The 12,632-nt window shown below is 36.6% G+C and overlaps 1 protein-coding gene and 1 long non-coding RNA gene across 3 annotated transcripts in view; one reads left to right on the top strand and one right to left on the bottom strand.

Moving 5' to 3' along the window:
• Positions 1–12,632, bottom strand: part of LOC141358966 (uncharacterized) — a 109,913-nt gene that overhangs the window by 96,488 nt on the left and 793 nt on the right. For both annotated transcript variants that reach the window (XR_012365562.1, XR_012365549.1), the window contains exon 3: positions 11,405–11,514. This is a non-coding gene — a long non-coding RNA (uncharacterized lncRNA). The remainder of the gene's footprint in view (positions 1–11,404; positions 11,515–12,632) is intronic.
• Positions 5,469–12,163, top strand: LOC141358951 (intestine-specific homeobox). The gene is made up of 4 exons (XM_073861012.1): positions 5,469–6,537; positions 6,923–7,074; positions 11,309–11,431; positions 12,055–12,163. The coding sequence occupies exons 1-4, from the start codon at positions 6,315–6,317 to the stop codon at positions 12,151–12,153; spliced, it is 597 nt and encodes a 198-aa protein (XP_073717113.1). The 5' UTR covers positions 5,469–6,314; the 3' UTR covers positions 12,154–12,163.

The raw sequence follows: 12,632 nt of genomic DNA, 5'->3' as shown, positions 1-12,632 counted from the left end.
TCGCCATGCGTGAGAACTCATTTTCTGTCTAAATAAAAAATAATGTATACTTGTAAGTCTTGGCATTTGAGCAAGACGAAGAAATTTTGCGACAAATAAAAGGACCTTCTTAAAAAGATTTTAAAAGTCCTCTCGTCGCCTGCAGCTCTTCTGAAGGTAAAACGCAAAGTTCATTCTGGTGTTAGATATGTCAGTAACATTGTTTTCTTTTGCTGTTATTTGGTTCTGTACTGGTCTTTATGATTTGCGTGAGTTATCCAGTCTCGCACTTTAACGTCGTTATAAGTTATGGTTTTACTATAGTGAGGGATTTATTTGCGACAACAACTTGGCTGGCTGTAACAATCCCGCTTATTTCACGGCTAGTTGCTATATGAGTAAATATATAGACATAACATTTTAATTTGATGTCTTTTATTAGCTTATTTTTAAGAAATACAAACCTTCTAGGAAAACGTTTCCAGACGCGTTAAAACAAGTTAAAAGTCAAAAGACGAACATTCGGTTTAGTCATTGTAAATACAATCTCATATACATTATTAATTATGCATATTTATTCTGTATTAATTCGTAGATATTAAACTGTCCCTGTTAACGTGACTCGCTCGCAGTACCCGGGTGAGGCTGTGTTTGGTTGTTCAAGGAATAAAATACCTTTGAATGTTGCGACTGGCCAATCAGTACCAAGCATTTTACAGTGCCATGTAGTAGTAATAATAATAAAATAATAAGATGAACCAGGTGCCCCCCCCAGTAAAACAGGAGGCCCCCTCTTTCTGTATTCTTTGGCGCCGACACTGCGTTGCATAATATAAAAAGAATACATTACGTATTTAAACATTTTGTATAAAAAGGGTTTGGGTTAAGGGTAGGGTAGTGTTTGGGTTTAGGGTAAGGTTTTGGGTAGGGTTAAGGTGGTAACATATTGCTAAAATGGTTAAAGGGAAATTATACAGCAATCTTTATGGAATGAATGATACGTAAATGTTTTATGTTTTCTAGCTGTAAAAACGTAATAATGCTACATTTAAAGCAGTGCTTCTCAAATAGTGGGGCGGGACCCCCAGGGGGGGCTCGAAGCGACACCAGGGGGGGCGCGCGAGACCCCGGGGAAAATACTTTTTCAGGAAGTGATTTTTTTTGCACCGTCACTTAAAGACATTACACCCCAAACACGCTGATAAGCCGCTTGAGTTTTTTAAGAATAACTCTATGTTAATACAGTTATTCTTTGTTGTAGTTGATTGATATTTCTTTTTTTATTAATGTTAATAAGGATACAATGTTTTGCAGATGTGTAATTTTATATACATATTATACTATTTACAGTCCCGGCGGAGAGTTGGGGGGGCGCGAAATGTTTACTTCTTCCTGGGGGGGGGGGGGTGACAGAAAATAATTGAGAAGCACTGATTTAAAGGAACAGTATGTAGGATTGTGGCCAAAACTGGTATTGCAATCACACAACTGGTGGCCAATACACAAAAAGACAACATAAACATCAGTTGAGGGCTGCAACCCCACTTTTTAAATGACAATATCTAGGCCAGACCAGTATTTGAAATGAAAATGATTTCTTAATGTCTAGTGATATCAGGGCCATTTTATGATTAATTTATATAAAGTTCTTACATACTGTTCCTTTAAATGTTGTAAATACGTCTACATTGTACGTTTTAGCATCTATTTAACATACAAAAAATATGTTTTTTGTTTTTGAAAGTTACGTGTAAATACTATTAACAGTGAGACCAGGCTGAAATATCAGGGGTCTCTGGGTTAGAAGCCCTGCTAAAAGAAATGCTGCTATTGGTAAAACATGCATCACTGTTGGAATAGAAATTGGCTGTCAGACTCAGAGTGCAGGAGGAATTGTGTGTTAATTGAATGTGTAATCCATTTACTGCCTCAGACTGCAGAAATAAAGGTATTTGGCACAACTCCAGCCACTCAGAAATATAGATTACATCAGAGACTCTACGATAAAAGGCCGAAAGAGCTAGACGCTGAAAAATCTAAGAGAGAGAGAGAGAAAGACAGAGAGGTATCAGAGAATTTTAAAGCAATGTTTGCTATGCTAAAATCATGAGGAAATAAAACTGATGTAAAACACCTGCCATATTACTGTTTATTATTTTGTTGGAAAGATACGGTAAGTATTATTTACTATGTTGTTCAAAATCCATATGAGGAACACACAGAGAGAAAAAATAATGATTGTGGCTTTTAAAAGGACCAGACATCCCATAACAGGACCATAAAATAGTGCATGTGACTTGCTATTGCCTCTCATGTATTCCTACTTTAAATTACAATTATCAATCTAATGATTATTTATATTTTTTTAAGATTAATTGTGATGGAATGTCAGTTCTATATTTATCTTACATTTATAAATACCGTGAGAATTATATTTACGTATAAAACAGGTTGCATTTGATGTGTTAAGACTGCCATCTAGTGTCTCTGGAGAAAAGGTTTTCAAAGGCTTCCAGAATCCACTGTGAATGTGAATCGCAGCACTTCAGATAAACAGACCGAGCACAAGCCACACAGAGTCAATCAGACACTTGCCAGTCAAAGATGAGAGGCCTCAAAATGATAAAATATAAATGACTGCATCTCATCATTGTCATACCCTGTATTGTACACTGCATATCGGGCTTTCCTTCTGTGCAATTTTAGGGTGAAACAGACAGATTTCTGTGCATTGAAGGGTGTATGTACTTTTGATGCAAGTAAATTATTCATGACATCACTGAGTCTTTGAACCATTTACTGATGCTCACCCTCCTGTGTTATGTTCCCATGAGGAGGTCTACAGAAGTAAAAGCAGGGGACTGTTCATAGATATTGTCACATACACAGATGAGCCATAACATCATGACCACCCCCTGCCTAAAGCAATGAGCGCACCTGGCAACCACACGTTGGCACATGTACAGTTCATAGGGCACCGGCTTTCAGTCAGTATAGTGTTTGGTGTCAGAATGGGAAAAGCTGCCAATATGCCAAATCATCATGAGTGGGCTGTGGATGGTCGGAAGAAAGTGGCCTCATCTGATGACTTACAATTCCTATACGCAGATACGCAGTTTCCATGAACTATTGAACAATAACAGGCCAGAGATGTTTTAGGCCCAGTTATGACATTTGCACCAACCCTGACAGCCGTTAGGTATCTGAACATAATTGGGACCAGCTGCACGCATTCATGGCAGCAGTGTTCCCTGGCATTGATGGCCATTACCAACAGGATAATGCGCCATGCCATACTTCCAGAATGATCAAGGAGTGGTTCGAGGAACATGATGGTGAATTTCTGAATTTCTGTTAATGCATTGGTCTCCAAATTCACCTGACATGGACCAAATTGAACATTAGTGGTTAGTAGTGCAATACATCACCAACACCCTGCAATGGGAACTGGAGGACCTGCTGATACCCCAGGAAACCTATCGCCACCTTGTCGAATCAATGCCTTGCCTTATGGCTACTGTTTTGCATGCTAAAGGAGGCACTACAGGATTTGGGGGTCATAATTTAATGGCTCTCCAATGTATAACAGACACAGACACACACACACACACACATTTCCATGTTTTGTAAGGGCATTCCATAGACGTAATGGTTTTTATACTGTATAAACTGTATATTCTATTCCCTTCCTCTAACCCAAACCCTAACCCCAACCATCACAGAAAACTTTCTGCTATCTTAGGCTATGTCCACACGAAGCCAGTGCATTCCCTATCCGATCATTTTTTTTCCTTGCTCTAAAAAAATAATCCGTAAACACAAAACCACTGAAACCGACTGAAAGCGGTGTAGTATATATGCCGGACCAGTATGGGGCGCTGTAATTCTGCCACAGATACACTATACACGGAGAAGAAGACTTTGAGCATGTGCATAACCAACGTATGGTGTTGTCCATTATCGATTGTTGGTCACCACAATTGCATAGAAGCAATAGATTTTGCTGTAATAAAGCTAGTAGGCTTTAGTAGCTTCTGTAGCACGAACACAATCACGTAGTCCGCCGTTATTGTTGTTGCTGTTACGTGTGACGCTTCCGACACGTGATGTGATGACGTTTTCGCTTCACAAAATGTACGGATTGGTTGTACAGACGAAACCGCAAGGGTGTCGGTTTCAGATTTATCCACTTTAGGACCCGGTTTCAAAAAATAGCGGATTCAGTCTCCCAAAATGTCGGTCTGTTTTTGGCCACAAGGGCCGGTGTTGTCATGCCACGGGTTGAAGGTTGCTGCTGTCCCTATGCTGCCAGTACTCACAGCAGCCCCACACGTAATTTACGTGTGAAAGATGTCCCCACCGCTTTATGCCAAAGTTGATTGTGTTCCGAGTCCCGATCACTTATTGGAAGAATTCTTGCATTAGGGTTCATTAACATCTGCATGGAAAACGCAGGACATGCCACGTCTAAAGCGCTCACCTTTAATTAAATGACTTAATTACTTAATTATAATTAGGGCCGGGACTCGATTAAAAAAATTAATCTAATTAATTAGAGGCTTTGTAATTAATTAATCGAAATTAATCACATTTTAATCACATATAAATATTTGACCTGAGAACATTAAGAAGTTATTTTTTCACATGGATTTTTAGTATACCATGAATAATGACTAAATACATACGCTTAAGCAACAAAACATTGTTTATTTTTGTTCAACCAAGTCGTTGTATTCGGAGTCATGCTAGCTGCTATATGTTTTGCATTGAGATGATACTTGAGGCTCGATGTGCTGCGGTGATATGTGAATTCCTTGTTGCATAGCTTACACACAACCATGCTCTTATCAACGCTTACATCCGTTCGTTTTTTATTTTTTTAAAAATCCCATCCACGGGGCCAACCAAAGCGATTCTTATCAGCTTCTTCGTTCATGTTCACTGTGGTTTGTTGTTGTCTGAAGTCATGAACGCTAGTTGGTGCTCCAGTATAATCGGTCCGCCGAAACTCATCCAATGAGAAATGGTCCGCGGTGCAAAAATAAGTGCGATTAAAATGCGTTAAAAATGTTTAACACGCTATTTTTTGTGTAATTAATTAATCTTAATTAACGCTTTAAAGTCCCGGCCCTAATTATAATATAGTCTGTCATGAACTAAAGTGGGCCGGTCTAAGGCATCAAACTCCAGGGCTGAAAATGAGTCCAACTCCGGCCCTGCTGGTATTCCTATCTTTGTGCGGACCAATTGTCGTGATAATTACCAGGTACACACACACACACACACACACACACACACACACACACACACACACACACACTTTAGAAAGTTTGATGTAAGTTACTATGTAGATATGCATAAAATTAAAGCTTTCAGTCCAGCCAGATTATTAATGAAACTACAACAATAGCAATTCCATGCTTAACACCATGTACGTACTTCAAACTCAATGTTAGTCAATCATAATTTAGATTAAACATCTACAAAAACAGCATATTAATACTAAGTGCTTAAAATGATAACGTCAAACTAAATTATAATTTGACTTTACAACAGACTTGACTAACATTTTAAGTAGAAGTGGGCTCATAAAAGCAATAAAAAGTTTATTTCTACACCATACCACTGGGTGTCGCTGCAGTCTAAAAGAACATCAGTGAACTTCAATAGTACAGTATAAGCTAAACGGTAAAACATGACTAAAAAGGTAATTTTCTGCGCAACTGTATTGAAAAACAAAAATCACTGCGATAGATTGACATAACTCAGTAAATACACAGATTAAATATCTTTAACCATCCTACATGATACATTATTACATTTTAACCATTATTGCATTACATTATCAAAGCACCAGCAACCACGTAGAGACTTGCACTTTTAAAATAAAGCATTTATAAATGTGAATAATAATAAAGGTGTGAGATGTGTTGCTCATAAAGAGGATGAAGGTTTATGGTTGATTGAATTTGTTACACAGTAAACTTTTAACCCCGGGGAGTCAGCCGACATTGGCTTAATGTAGCACCTTCTTCTATACGTTACATTATTAACACGCTCACTTGTAAAGTTTATTCATAGCCATTGTATTTTGCTACTTATGTTGTCTGTCGATTTTTCTGTGTTTTCCCCTGCTTCTATTAATGTAAAGCTGCTTTAAAACAACTTTGAAAGCGCTATATAAATAAAATTGAATTGAACTTTCAGCTCCACACTGACCCCTCCTCTGAACACTAGCAATAATATCACACACTCAGGTCTCACACCCTGACCAGCCACAAAGGAACTATTAAAGAAGAAAGACGGTATCTAGAACGTCTGAAAAAACATGCAAAATGCAAATATTTGATTTGGAATTAGACAAGTGTGTGAAGTCATCTCATGAGAGCAGGACATCCACAAACAAGCCCACATTTCTTTCACACTCTATTGAGGAAATACTGAAGAAATCACCAACCATCCCAACAGAGGAAACCAAACAGAGAACCGTGCATCAAATATCTGGATCTACACAAACAAAACTCAAGACAGAAGCTCCTAAAATCAGCCAGTATGCAGGTATACAACAATATGATGATAACTTTTGGACTGTTTTGTGCAAGATTTCTGAAAGAATAAAGCAAGAAATTCTGCTCGCTGTAAAAATGCACTTAAATTGTTAAGTATAATCAACTTCGATTTATAAGTAATTTCAACTTCTTTACTAGTTTTAAAATAAAGTTGAAAGTTAGGCTAATTTAACTTTATTGTATAAGTTACAGCAACTCACAAGTCACAATAAAAAAAATGAAAGTTTATATTAATATAAAATATTTGTAACAATAAATATTTCTTTAAAATATATTATATATATATAAATATATATATAATATAAAAATATATATAAAAAAATATATAATAATAAAAAAAATATATAAATTTAAATATATTTCTTACTGCACAGTTTATCGGTCCAAACACAGAAGAGTTCGCACCACATTCACTAATGCCCAGCTGGAGGAACTAGAAAGAGTTTTTCAAGAGACACATTATCCTGATGCTCATACAAGAGATCAGCTCGCCTCTCAAACGCAACTCTCTGAAGGCAGAGTACAGGTACAGTATAACCTACTGCTTTTGTCATAACATAACATGATTGATCTACAGTGTAAATAAAATACAGTACTCTGCAAAAGTCTTAGGCCACCACCACCACCAGCTTTGTTCTTTTAGCAAAGTTTTCACTCTTTTTATTAAGATAACAAACAGAAAATACAGGAAATATGTACACAAAATTAAAAACAAAACAACTTTCAGAACTAAATGTCTTCTTTAGGCTTCAGTCAGTATTTAGCAAGGCTTTGAACCGGTTCACGGAACGAAAACCAAAAAATTTTTATGTTTTGCAAGGAAAAGAAACGAAACCAGAAACTTTCAAAAAATATATATGTTCTGGAACAGAATCGTTTATTTAAAATAGTGGTAACTGGTTACCGTTATTTTTTTCATTTTTCGACAAGATTTCTGTGCAATACTCGGTGAAGTTCACTTCCGGTCGTCGTTGACTCATCAGAGAAATGCTTAGCTTACCACCAGCAAGTAGCCTACTCAAGCCCAGGTCTCTAATGCTTAATCGTAAGAGGTAAATATTGTAGACTACCAAGTATCTCAAGATGTTTGTTTTTTAATCATTGGTGTAACGGATCGCAGTTGATCCATGATCCGTACAGATCACGACCCACGGTTCGGCTTGCTTGCGATTTGCGAATTAATACTTAAGTGATTTTAAACAATTTAATCGCAAAAAGACGCTAAACTGAGCAATTTTCTGTACCCACAGACACACATGCGCAGGGCTCGACATAAGGGACTTCCCGGTTGCCCGGGGCCAGTGTGAGAGAAGCTCGGGCCAGTAAACAGTAATGTCACTTGCCCGATCGGGCCAGTGCTTCACCCTCAGTCACTAAAATATATTTCTGTCTGCGTCCGTTTGTCTGTATGTACTCTTACGCAATGTTACCATTGAGACGCATTTTAAGCTGCGCGAACGTAAAATTCTTAGCAATATCATAAAGTTTCTCTTACCTTCTTGGTTGATGTGGTGACTGTTGCGTGTTTTGCGTGATACTCAGCTGGTAGTAGTAAGTTAGAGCAAAGATACGTTAAGATGGCGGAGGCGCTGGCGCCCTCCGGTTATAAGGCCAAGCGTAAACTTTTTTTAGCATCTCGGAAGCATACATTTACTTAGATAAAACACAAAGAAAGAAAGGATGCGATGTTTCGACCAGTTTTCCGTCAATTTCCAGGTATAGCAGACAGTCGGGATCCTTTTTCGTTAGGACCAGCAACTACCACAAACAAAACATCGAAGCCCATGAGAAAAGTCTGATAACGCTTTATCTGGTCCACTGAACTTAATGGCGAGACGTATGAATGAGGAGAATTTCCAGCGCATAGAGAGACATATCAACACAGCATATCACTTCATCAAAAATGAACAGCCATTATGTCATTCAAACGGTGTATTGATTTGCTTAAAAAAATTTTTAAAAAAAGAGTTCATGTGGGATCTCAGTACCACACAGATATTGCATGTCGGAGGTAAGAAATATTTGGTTTAACGTCTTTACTAATAGTTAACTCTTTCCCCACCAACGATAACAATGAGTTTAAGGCAATCTATATTTCCGCTATTACCCACTAGGTGGCGCGCTTACCCAACTTATAAAACACTGGAGCATTCACTGATATTATCTAATCTCTAACAAACATCCTTAAAACCCACCCATATTTGAGAGGTGATGAATAAAAATGAAGATGGGATGAAACTGTATTTTGTTTGAAAGCAATGGAATCAGCATTAAACTTTTGTGAAAATCATAAAAAATGCTGGCGCTGGCGTTAAAGAAATAAGTCCACTAAATGCTCCACTATTTGTTAAAATGGATAGAACTGCATGGAAATATATGCAGTATATATTTTCCCTACTTCTGGTTTGTTTCCATCACACAATGATTTTGACCTATTATAACATTTTCTAAATATTTATAATTCTAGATTCACAGACACTATCTTTGAGGTTCTTTGGAAAGAGATGCTAGATTAAGGCAATGCACTTTATTAGCTTGCTGGCAGAAACAAAAACAACACTGTATAAAATGTAATACCACTGTTTTAGTAATATAGGTTAGTTAACGTTCTTGCAAAGATTTCTTTTATGAATTATCTTTTGTGCAGTTTTTATGCTGAATTATCTGAGACCATAGCCATGACAGGCTAATGATGAATACAATGTGTAAAATGATATCTGACTTTTGAATTATTTTTTTTTATATGTGACACAAAAATATTTTTTGGTGGGGCCAGTGAAAATTTTGGCAGGGCAAGTGAAAACCTGAACCACTGGCCCGATCGGGCCAGTAGAATTTTTTTTGCGTTGAGCCCTGATGCGGTTGAATGTGTCCGGTCCAACTCCAATTAAACGTGATTATCCCTATGCCCTTCAAAGATCAGAACTCTTGATGTATAAAGTTGAGAGAGAGTTACTGTGTCTCATACTGTAGTCCATTAAAATACATCTGGTGAATAAAACACTGAAAAACAACGTCATTTTAACTTTATGTGGAGCGACTGTTTATGCTGCATCTTCTTCCTGAAGCGCAGTTTAGAATTCGTCCTCCATCTGTGTGTGTGCGCGTGTTTAAGTGCACTCAACAAATGTAGGCATGTCAGAATTTAGGGCTGTGCAAAAATATCAATACAGCTAACTATCGTGATAGTTAGCTGTATCGATAGTGTATCGATATTTCGATCTCTACTATCGATATTTAAATTTTTTTTTTAAATAAAATCCCTCTGTGTGCATCAAACGACCTCCTCTGCCGCTGCTGTAGTTGTCACTGTCCAGTTGTCTGCCATATACAGCCATTCGGCCAATGTCTCAGAAGTTAGAGGGAGTGAGAAAATGGCAGAAAATTTTAAAACAAACAAACAAAAAATTATAAAAAAAAGAAAAAGTATTGCAATATATCGCAACATGCAACGCATTTCATTGTATTGTGATACGCATCGTATCATGACCCATGTATCGCAATACGTATCGTATCGGGAGGCCCTTGCCCTATCAGAATTACAGTTATGCCACTTACATAATGTAGCCTTTTTTAATGTTCGATGACAAGATAGAGACTTAAGTAAAATTATGTAGACTAATAATTTAAGTTTAATGTCCTAATGATCAGCCTACTTATTTGTATGTTCTACAGCTGACGTGGAACGTTATGAACCGGTTCGGAAACTTTATTTTTTGTTCTAACCAGTTCAGGAAAGTCAATTTTAGGGTTGAACCGACAACCGGAGACGTTAAAATACTGTTTCTGTTCCCTTGTATTTAGTGTGAATTTTCTTGGCACGAAACACATCTTGAGCTTTTTTGAGAAGACTTAAGTCCTGAAGTCATTCGATTAGAATTAAAGAATTAGAATTTTATTTCATTTAGGTTTAAGAGATCCTGCAGTTGCCTGCTATTGCTCAAGTGGAAGAAGAGTTACCCTAGAAACTTGACACTTCAGCTTATACTTTTATACTGTTTTTAATACTATACACGTTTCCTGTATTTTCTGATTGTATTCAAATAAAGAGACTGAGAAATAATTGTATGATCAATACAAAATTGCAAAAACAACAATGCTAGTGGTAGCATGGTGGCCCAAGACTTTTGCACAGTACTGTATATTTGTATTTAATCAAAGTGTTAAATGTTTTAAATGAAAAATACCACATGGGATATCTATTTAACTTTTCCACTAATTCTCTTGTAGAAGACAGATGTGTTACCTTTAAAATACATACTTTCTGTACAAATGAGAATATACTAATTTCTGTTTTGAAATACAAATAAACATTGGGGTGGTTTCCTGGACAGGGTTTAGATTAATCCAGGACAAACCTTACTAAAAACTATACTGGTTTGGTGTACATCTTGAGACAAAACAATGGCACTGAAATATGTCAGTACAAGGTGTTTTGAAATTAAAGTAGCTCAAACATGCATTTTAGTCTGGGACTAGGATAAGCCCTGTCCGAGAAACGGCCCATTAAGATTTTTCTTTTGTGGTTGTGAGGGTTAAATGTGTGAAATATTCCCATAATTTAAATGTAACAAGATTATTTCATAAAAAATAAGCCATGATTAGCAGAGACATAACATAGACATAAACTATTTTTACAATAATCAAAATTTATTTTTAAGCATGTATAATGGAAAGTGTAAATTTTAGCTGGTATTACTAGACACCTTTTCTACATTTCACTCTCTGCATTTGAGTTCAAGTGTTGTTTATATGTTCAGATTTGGTTCCAGAACAGAAGGGCGAAGTGGAGACGCAGTGAGACTAAAGGTGAAAACAGACCTTCAACAGCGCTGACAGATTTAAAACACACTCACCTCTTACCTCCTCTCCTTTATGTTCCAGTAAGTTCCTTTAAGTCTCTTAAAACCTTTCCTTACTGCGCCAAGATCTTTGAATGGATGATCCAATTCACTTTACTGATGTACTAAAACCACAGTAAAGACAACAAAAAGATAACATCAAATTTTGGCAGTCTAATATAGGCTATTTGTTTTGGCTAACAATGAGACAGCAAGATGTTACTGTTGCTGTGCCTGCAGTAACTAACAGGATTGGGGAAACACTAAACAAAGTTTAGTTAAAAAACACTCAAACCCACCTGACTTTAATCAACAAATGAAGCAACACTTAAAAATGGCTGGGTTATTTTCGACCCATAATGGGTAAATATTGGACAGAACACGTGCTGGGTTAAAAATTGACCCAATGCTGGGTTATTTTACCTAATGGTTGCATAACAACAACCCAACATTGGGTCACTTTTTAACCCAGTACGTGTTCTGTCCAATATTTACCCATTATGGGTCAAAAATAACCCAGCTATTTTTAGAGTGAAAAACAAATGCAGTAGGGACTCCTGTAATGTAATTTGTTATGTAAATTTCCATATTATTATGAATAATTTTGTATATTAAATATATATTATAATTTGATCTGCCATTTGATTGGTGCTTTGTATTTTCAGTTCTTGAGTTTTCACCAGAAGCTTTCCATGCCGGGTTTAATCTGCCATCCTGCTGGATCAACAGAGCGTGCCACCCCAGTTCAGCGCTCTTACTATTGATCTCATTGGTCACAACCAACTTAACAGATATATTTACATGTTCTGCTGCAGTTTTCTCAATCTAAACATTGACACATCATGTCTCATTAATATCAGTTGTTTTCAGTGATATTTAAGAGCCTTTTAAAATTTGTGAATATATGCATATTGTACATAAGCATTGTCTTATTTTTTTAAATGATGATTTTACGAAATCATACGTGAAGCCATAAACGTGTGGCATGTTGTAAATTAATTTCCTTATCTCGTCACAATAAACACCTGACAACAGCAGCTAGTAAATAATGTAATTTGTGACAAACCAAATGTATAATATCCTAGAAATGATGACAGAATGGTTAATAGAGAAACATATTGGCAAGGAATATTTCTATGAAATTAACACATTGCTAAAGGGTCTGTGTAAACTATCAACAAACATCACATATCTATAAACCAATTTACATACAGTGAGTTAAAATGGTAGATTACTGAGCTGC

Source organism: Misgurnus anguillicaudatus, chromosome 1 (genome assembly GCF_027580225.2).
Source record: "Misgurnus anguillicaudatus chromosome 1, ASM2758022v2, whole genome shotgun sequence".
Classification (NCBI taxonomy): domain Eukaryota; kingdom Metazoa; phylum Chordata; class Actinopteri; order Cypriniformes; family Cobitidae; genus Misgurnus; species Misgurnus anguillicaudatus.
Note: the sequence above shows the minus strand (reverse complement) of the source record. Positions and strands in the feature narration are given on the sequence as shown.